The sequence below is a fragment of the Epargyreus clarus genome, unplaced genomic scaffold (assembly GCF_041222505.1).
Source record: "Epargyreus clarus isolate Ecla_fem2 unplaced genomic scaffold, WU_Ecla_fem_2.2 ptg000023l, whole genome shotgun sequence".
NCBI classification, from domain to species: Eukaryota; Metazoa; Arthropoda; class Insecta; order Lepidoptera; family Hesperiidae; genus Epargyreus; species Epargyreus clarus.
Genome location: NW_027332230.1, coordinates 15,534,819 through 15,544,558, shown reverse-complemented (window position 1 = coordinate 15,544,558; position 9,740 = coordinate 15,534,819). Strand labels below are relative to the sequence as shown.

The following is a 9,740-nucleotide window of genomic DNA, read 5'->3' as shown; positions in this document are numbered from 1 at the left end:
AGTCAACTTGCCACGCTTTTGCTGACTACCTCATAGTCCATTGCTGCTTTCGTGTTAATATACGAGAAATTTATACAATAGAAGAAGCAATGGAAGTTAAATACAGTTGAGGATAGAAAATATAGTGAGCCGTGATAAAGGTTAGTCTCATTTCGCATTTCCATCGCGTAATTGGCGTAAACAACAAATATTGTTATGTGAAGACGGTTCGTAATTAACATCAAAAAGATGGAAGAGCGTCAACTGAGCTTGGGAATACTCTTTAAAGGAACTAGGCACTGAGTGGGAATTTGTAGTCCTCTTTGAAATTCTAAGATCAAGGCCTAGTTGGTATGTAAGTGATAAGCGCTTAATTAAACTGTGTTACATTAAGTAAGTGCTATTAACATAAACATATACAGAAATGCTTTGTAATTTCAAGAACGGATGTGAAGTATGAATTGAGTTAAATCTTAAATGCTTCTTACTTTTCGAAAAGGAGGTTTTAGTATTCGGTTCACGTGAAGACTCATTTCAGTTTTATGTAAGTAGATATACAAGTCCCTCGCTAAACAGTGACAAACATTATTTTTATGTCCCATTTAAATCCCGTTGTCTGCGTTACGTGTAGTAAGAAATAAAATATATATAGTAGAAAAAATGTTCATGTTTAAAATTATATTAAAGAAAAATCCAATTGCGGAAACAAATTTATATCATAAAATTCATATTCAAATTACAAAATAGAATACTTAATACAAAGTAAAACTTCACATCAGATACAACTGAGTGCCGGTAAGTACGGTTTTAGTGGATTGACTAATAACCGTCGCAAAATCCCCCAAAAACCTCTCCCTATCCCAAAAGAAAATATAGAAGCTAGTCTAAATTTTTTCGGCGACCTCTACCTATTACGTCTGCTTGAGACCCCCCTTAACAAAGCTTCGCCCATGTGAATATGTTTTCTTAACAGTCTTTCTACCCTCCAGGAATTTTAAAGATTTCGAAGAAACAAGGAATTTATAAAAAAATACTAATTTTCATTACATTGACTACATATAAAATATGTTAGACACACTATAATTTGGTTTCTAGCCTATCTTTGGTATCATGTTTAGGTTAGGTTAAGTTAGATTCAACAGTAGGCCATAAGTTCGGTGACGCTGCACGGCTTGTCACAGCATTCGTTGACGATGTATCGCTTTCCCCGTGACGGGTGAGACATGATCCTGGCACGATGAGGCGGAATCCATGGCCAATCGAGCTGATTATCCTGGTCCTTGTAGTACTGAGACATGACTGAATCTGAAATAATATAAATATTTTTATGACAAAGAAACTATTATGCAAACGATCAGTTCACTTGGTAGAAGTAGTTACTCCCACCTATGGACTTATGTAACCAAATCGAAAAAATGTTAGAACAGGGGTTCGAAGTAAATCCGATTACAGACGCGTTACCACTTTTAAGGACCAATTGTAAGTCCAAAATATATAACCAAGAACAACATAATGTAGGTAAGTCAACCACCACTCTTTGAACCAAAACGCCTCATGCTAAAATAACTGTGGTGGTGGTGTCTGTACTGTGGAATTGAAACCATCTGTAGAGTGATAGCTAAATATTAACATACAACATAAATCAAACATACAGAGATAACTTCGAAAAACCAATGGCGTTAATCAATTTCGGCTTTCCTGCTATTATACCTCACAACAAACCCCCAAAGCAGCCTTCATATAAGTAATGCTACTTACTATACACAGAGTTACTCGAAGCCCTCTTCTCGGGTTCTCCAAAGCAAAGCAGGCTCAGGGCAGTGGACAACGCTCTACCGCAGTACACTTGTGGTTCTATGTCTTGCAATGAAATCTGATGGCCACCAATGTGAGCGCAGCACAGCGTGAACATCATGACTAGCGTTGCGGCCGCGAGACATTCTTGGACCTTCATCTAGAGTTGGGATAGTAGTTAGTGTAGCACATAAGCAAATTAAGCAATTGTTTAGGGGTTCACTCCTTGGGAGACACCACATAAGCACAAAAAAATATTCGCACACGATAGCTAAGACAATTTTGAAATCGCCGTGTTTTAATTTATTATTATTTTTAAGCGACCAATAGCTTACTTCGGATAGGGGTCCACAAAAGATTGCTTAGGTCATCAAGAAGTCATAATCAGATACTACACATAGTATGAGATTATTGGGAACTATTTTACTATTTTAGATAGAGATAAGTACTGAGAAAGAGAATGTTTATTTTGTGAATTAATTAATGAGGAATGTTATCTTACCTTTAAATAAAATCTTTCTTTTATTTAGACTTTCTTCGTCGATACACCTTGCTGGAGTGTGGCTAAACGCAGACCACACCCCATTATATACCCACAACACACGAGGGCGGGTATTAATATTCGATAACACGTCAATTCCAGTTTCAGGTAATTGCTCAGTGAAATTTGAGTAACCTTCGTTCTGAACGTAGGTAAGCTTTGAATAATTAAACCATAGGTGTTCACTTCAATATCGTTTATGGGTTTGAGGCAAAGGTTTGAGGTTGCTGGACCTTATAATTTGTTTTGACAAGCATTTTAGATTATTTTCAGTAATCACTTAAGCGTATAATTTCAAGTGAAGCGCTGTTGTAAATTCATATGTTACAGTACAGGCACATTCAAGAGTAATTCCAATGGAGCTCATTTATATTACTTCCTCTTACCCTGTATGAAATAATTTACAGGTAGCCATGATGATGAGCACTTACCATCAGATGAACAATATGCTCATTTGTTATTTATGTTTCATAAAAAGGACAGACAAAGCGGATAGCTGTGATGTGATATGACAAACATACGAGTAGGTGTGGCGGTAGACAAACGAACCACAAAGGGTACCTGTAGGTACGTCTTATACAGAGAGGTGCGCCCGGTCAGAGATATTTATCTCTATGTGTTTCCATGGTATTAAATAACACATCTAAGCCTTTTTTTTTTTTTGTTACGAGGGGGAAACCTTCAAAAGGTACCCTGTGCCGCGGGAGCGGCACGGGGTTATGTGAGATTCTTACCGCACTAAAACCCCCCCGGTGGCCGTCCTCTGCGCTGCGTAGAGGACTCCGGGATCTCCAGAGGAACGCAACCGGAGTCCTCTTAGCGCGTTGCCCCATCGGGCTCCTCCCAGGTGAGCGTGACGCTCGCCACACCGTCTGGTGTGCACAACGGTACGCGACCACACATACCGCCGTCCTTCCCGGGGTCGCTGTCCGGGCGGTTCGAGCTCCCACTCTTACGACCCGCAAACCCGGAAGCCCCTTTTAGTCGCCTCTTACGACAGGCAGGAGATACCGTAGCCCTATTCTGGTCCCGGAACTACAGGGACCCCACGCCGGTGGGCGTTATGTACGCCCGCGGCGACTCCTCCTCCGAGCGGGTTCAGCGCGCTCCCTAGCTCAACACATCTAAGCCTAGAGGCTATTATTGTAATTATTATTATTTTTTTTATTAATATAATTTGTTTTTTCATTCTTTTTCTAGATATCACATTTAACATTACAAATAGGATTAATATGTATCTATAATAGCACCTACGTTGAAACGAAACCAATCAAAGAGATTTACAGCGTTCGGAAAATAGTGTTCCACAGCTTGCGCCTTATTTACAGCAAAACTAAGAACGAAACTAAAACATTGTTCCCGAAGAAAGTTAGTGCCCGGAACAAAGACGAACCTTGTATTAAATTAAGACATCCAACTTAGTTCTGCGAGTTGCACAACCGTAAACAAATGTTAGCAGCTTTTGGCTCACAATTTTACTGTAAACATCCTCAGCTTGTTAAGAAATAGAAATAAAATTTGCCAAGTACGAGTTGAACCCGCACATGGAGGCTTTCGTACCAACAAATATTTATTATTTTTATTTATTTTATTATTTTCAACAATACTTAAGTAGTTATATGAAACATCATTACGCAGTCTATCACTATTTTCTGACAATGTATCTATGTATGTATGTAATCATCATATATTAAAATATGTTTTATTATTCTTCTTTGTCTTTATTATAATAGCAATTATAGTCGTAAACAGATTGTGAAAATTTCAACTGTCTTCCTAGAACCTACGGTTTAACAGTAAGATCGAAAAATGCGGATTTGTTGTATTAAGACCCCTTTTTATATTTTCATTATTTTATTTTTACTATTCGTTGTTATAGCGGCCACCGTTACACATGTTCTGTAAAAAAAATCAAGTGTCTATCTATTACGGTTCCGGAGATAAACCCCTGTGACAGACGGACAGACAGCAAAGTCTTAGTAATAGGGTTCCGTTTTTACCCTTTGGGTACGGAACCCTAAAAATATACAGGAATATCTGTTTGTGGTACGGGTGTTGTAAGTACACAAATAATGAGGCATCCCAGATTAGTCCCTAGGGAAATATCGATACTACAGAAGCGCTGCAGCGTTTTGTTTAAGTGTGTGGTAGGTACCTAACATAATATCCCCTGCCTGTCGTAGGAGGCGACTAAAAGGGGGCTTCCGGGGTTGCGGGCGGCAAGAGTGAGAGCTCGAACCGCCCGGCAAGCGACCCCGGGAAAGACGGCGGTATGTGTGGTCGCATACTGTCGTAAACACTACATGGTGTGGGAAAACTGCTCCCCCAGGGTAGAGGCCGTTGGGCATCGCGCTTGGAGGGCTCCGGTTATGTTCCGTTGGAGATCCCGGAGTTCTCCAACAAGCGTTGAGGACAGCCACCGGGGGGGTTTTAGTGCGGTAAAAATCCCACATAACCCGGTGTCGCTCCCACGTCGTCGGGTACCTTTTGAAGGTTTCCCCCTCGAGAAGAAAAAAAAAGGTACCTAACATAAATGACACAAGGCATTCCAATTTAGTCAACGGAGAGTGCTGCAGAATTTTTAAAGGTAAAAAAATAAGGCATTCCAATTTAGTTTTCGGAGAACTGAACACAGATTTAGGATACACAGTATGCCTAACAGCTCTGTTATAGCTAAGTTATTTTAATTTAGTGTTAAAAATAACTCATGTACGCTGTAAAACCAAAACGAAAGCAAAGTAATAATTAAGTACCTACTATGTTGTTATGAGTGGTTGAAGGTGGTAGAACCCTTTGTGGTTCGACTCCGGCGGCACCACCGCCACACCTATTTCTACCTAATAACAGCAGTTTTAGGCGCTTTTGTGGTCCGGTTTGAAGGGTGTGGTAAGGGAGACAGACTTTTCCGAGGCGTTCCAGCTTAGTCCACATGGGTAGCGGCGCATCTGTGGCCGACCTCAGGTAGGAATATCTAATCCTATCTGGGGTTGATTACAGATGTCCATGGGCGGCAGTAGCCACTTACCATCAGGTGGAATGCATGCTCGTCTGCTACTCCTATATTATAAAAATAAAAAAATAAAACTAATAATTTTTATTCTTCCACGCACGAAGAAATGATAAAATTTCCTATAGCAACCATAAATAAACACCATAAATCAGTAAATAAATACGTATAAATAAGAACATTGCACGAACGTCGGTCCCAAAATGAAATAATTTATCAAGTGGCTTATTCGCAGTTCCGACGCAGTGACGCTCCACTGTACACCCGTCACGTTGAATGAACAACGTGACATTAACCGCACCCTACCTTAGGCATAACGTGTCGAAATCAAAAGGGAGCAGTGAAAGTAAACGAGAAGGTACTTCGGTATTTTCTTTTACGTTTAGACACGTGACTAGCAGAGTTTAGGATTCGATCCCCGGACAAAGTTATTCGCTTTAGGTAATGTGACTTATAGGGATTATTTTCACGAGCAGGCAGACATTTGAAATATGACTTGTTTTTCTGCACCCAGTCTAGGTGTTTGTGTGTGTCTATGTATATCTGTGTGTGTATAGCTCATTGCATCCACGAGTAATTTTTAAAGTAGTCTATAATAATTTTAAAAGCAGTGGTACCTAACCTAGTGGAAAGTAATTCGACCCGGCGAAAGAGGGATTTAAATCGCAGGTATTCCGTCGGAATACTCATATTCTTTCTGCTACTGCGTCCTGTTTAATTCAAACAGTCCTAATTACTTAAGGGAATGATTTCATTACCTACATCTCTCTCACGACACACGCTGTCTTCGTTCCAATGAAAATATTTCCCTTTCCACTCCTTGTTCTTCATCCTTCTTCGGCAGATCCACTGCAGTGGCTGTGCGCCTATGGAATTCCTTACCATCTGTTATCCGTCGCGCACAGTCACTAGATTCTTTTAAAAGACTAGTGAAGGAATTTTACCTAACACTTTACCCTGATATATATTTAAAACATTTTTATTACTTGCATTTATTTATCCTATCGCTTTTTTTCCTATTCTGTGTAATACCACGATCTCTATCCCTTACTTTCTTCACCTTCTACACTAGCTGCTGATATGTCCAAAGATAAATTCTAGTTGGTATGTTTTTACTTTTGTATACCCCTACACTGTATTTCTTGTATCTGAAATGTTTTTCTTTGAATAATTATGGTTGTCTGGAAGAGATCGCTTTTAAGTGATAAGGATTCGTACACAAAACTGCGATGCGACGTCGCATCGCAAAAATCTGCGAGCTCTCTCGACGCATCGCAAGAACTTGCGAATTGATTCGCATCGCACAGTGGTTGTTGTTGTTGGTCACCCTGAGAGACGCTACGCCGCACGATATCGCATCGCAGCAATTCGCATCGCAATTTTCTGCGTTGCGAATTCGCATCGCGTCGCATCGCAGTTTTGTGTTCGAGCCCTATGACCGCCTGTTGTACTTTTTACCCGACTGCCAAGGAAGGGTTATGTTTTTCGCGCGTATCTTGTATGTTTGTCTTTCTTTATTTGATCCGATCTAACAAACGGCTGGATGAATTTCAACAGTTAAAGTGTCATTATATTTGTCTCAACGACCCGAGTGTCCTTAGATAGGTGTTAGTAAAAAAAAATTAAAATGGCGGATTTTTGGCGCGAAATAGTAACACATTTAAAAAAAAAAGTTAACAGAACCTATCGAGTAGGGTATCAAATGAAAGGAAATTAAACGGAGATTATAAAAACATATTTGTATATATATAAAACAGTAAGGTGACTGACTGACTGACTAACTAAATGACTTTTTCATTTTTCAGAAATCAACGTACAGCCTAAACCAAGGATCTTACAGTTCTGAAATTTTGCACACAGGTTCTCTATATAGCTTGAATAAGTACTAAGAAAGGCCTTTTGGAAATTCTACCCTTAAGAGGGTAAAATAGGGGAAAATAGTTTTTTTTAAAACCTTTAATTTTGAAGCAACTACTATAAAATTTTGTATTTGACTTTCTGGATAGGAACAAGGACGCACTTATTTATCCCCCTCCGAAAAATCAACCCCGTAGAGGGTAAAATAAGGGTTAAAATTTCATTTGAACAATCGTCAATTTTGAAGCAAACACTATGACATGTTGTATCAGGCTTGTTGGATAAAAATAATTAAATGCCTATTTCACTGCTTTTGGAAATTCTACTTCAGCCTTTTTGGTGCAGTCGGATTTTTGATTTTTTTAATTAATTACTTGTCATTATATGTATGTTGACGTTTGTCATTTTTTAGTTGGTGTACAATAAAGCATTTTTTATTGTATTGTATTGTATTCCTGATTTTGAGTAGTTATGAGCGTATAAAAAATAATTATTTATAATTTACATTAACCTTTAATAAAAATATCGTCAAAAGACTTAGGTACATATCTATATGACGGAGAGTTCTTTGAAGTTCTTAAAGACGTATGGTAGAATCATACCCAGTAGTGGAACAGTAATAAGTTGAAAATGAGGTTTTACCTCTGAATTTTAGAAAACTAAAATAATGTTCATGTTTACTGTGTTATAAAGTTCAAAAAGCATATTAAGTGGCATTTTAAAGCATAGACAAACACTTTTATTAGCGTACACGTTAAAATAACAAACTCTTAATACATTTAACGCCTTCGTCGACGCACCGTCGAGTTCTATCGGTTCTCTCAAAATGAAACGGCGCGTAACATGGCAGCTGACGGGTTTGATCGGTAGACACGAGAATATTCTAATGAGACTTTGTTTATAAGAAAATATCCACTATCTACAGACTGATTCCATGTAATAATAATGCTGTTTTGTTTTGCAAGATTTTGTATAAAATTTATAGGTAGTAGAATTCTTCTTAACTAATCTATGATGTCTTAACAATTTATGGTAAAATCGGTGTGTATAAATCGTTCTACTTTGTATACGTTGACTCGATTAATTTTATTCAAAGCTCTTTTAATCTCGTGGACGTGCATTCAGAGTCATCATTCCATGCAGGTCTTAAGTTATCGCACACACATTGTATGTAATTGTCTGTTAGGTACTCCTATATTAAAATAAAAATACAGTGCAATAATTTATTCCTGTTATATGCGTAGATACCCTTACCGCCCTTACGTATTGATGCAAGGCATGAACGAACTAGCTTCCTAGTCCAAGAATAAGTACCTAGTCCACACCAAATTGTACTAACTAATGAGATTTTATGGGACTAGGTGGAACAGGTTTCTGGATCACGTATTTTTAAATACTAGGATTTAATTGAAGGTGGTAGAACCCTTTGTGGTTCGACTCCGGCGGCACCACCGCCACACCTATTTCTACCTAATAACAGCAGTGTTAAGCGCTGCTGTGTTCCGGTTTGGAGGGTGTGGTAAGGGAGACAGACTTTTCCGAGGCGTTCCAGCTTAGTCCTCAGGGGTAGCGGCGCATCTGTGGCTGACCTCAGGTAGGAATATCTAATTCTATCTGGGGTTGATTACAGATGTCCATGAGCGGCAGTAGCCACTTACCATCAGGTGGACTGCATGCTCGTCTGCTACTCTTATATTATATAAAAAAAAAAAAAAAAACTAGGAACAGGCATACCTAGTCCCAAATTTACCTAGTACAACCCATCTCTATAGTGGGCCTTTCTGAAGGTTGTACTATAAGCTGAATAGTCACGTCAGCTCCTAGTCATTACGCGGCACTCGCAAGTTTCTGCCTTGATTTTTTGAAGAACATAATACACGAGCTTTTGCCCGCGGCTTCGCTCGCGTCACGAAGTAATATTAGTAAATAAGAAGATTTATACAAACTTTTATCCCCTATTATCCCGTTGGGAGTAGAATTGATCAAAATCCTTTCTTAGCGGACGTCATAACATCTACCTGCATGCCAAATTTCAGCCCGATCCGTCCAGTAGTTTGGGCTGTGCGTTTATAGATCACTATGTCAGTCAGTCACCTTTTTATATATTTAGATTAGATATTTAAATTTTACTTTTACCGTTAAGTATGTTGATTACAAACCAAAATTACTAATATTCATGGAAGTTTATCAACCGTAAAATCTAACTGTTATTAATTATTTATCTGATAATATGAGACATAAAATTAATATTAAACTTAAACTAAATAGAAATTTGAAATATAACGAACCTAAAAATATTTTTTAAAGCCTACAGTACATATACGAAATCGGAATATACGTTTCATTTATAAAAAGAAGTTATTTTATTCCTATTTTATTCACTTATCCATAATTTAACTTACTTTTAATCACATCTTTTAATAATTGTTTCTGAACGACACAGAACATATTTTACATTTGCAAATCATGTGACATTGACAGTTGACACATACTGCAATACTGCATGACGACCGTCAGATAATCTTATTCAATTATAAACCTTATCTTACAGGAATAAAGCCA

At 38.3% G+C, this 9,740-nt stretch overlaps 1 protein-coding gene across 1 annotated transcript; it reads right to left on the bottom strand.

Annotated features, from left to right (window-relative positions):
• Window positions 1-767: 767 nt before the first annotated feature.
• LOC140751847 (bombyxin C-1-like) lies at window positions 768-2,326 on the bottom strand. Its single transcript, XM_073085929.1, has 3 exons — window positions 2,276-2,326; window positions 1,738-1,933; window positions 768-1,284 (listed from the first exon to the last, which is right to left on the bottom strand). Exons 2-3 carry the CDS (start codon window positions 1,931-1,933, stop codon window positions 1,115-1,117), a joined length of 366 nt encoding a protein of 121 aa, XP_072942030.1. The 5' UTR covers window positions 2,276-2,326; the 3' UTR covers window positions 768-1,114.
• Between the last annotated feature and the right edge of the window lie 7,414 nt (window positions 2,327-9,740).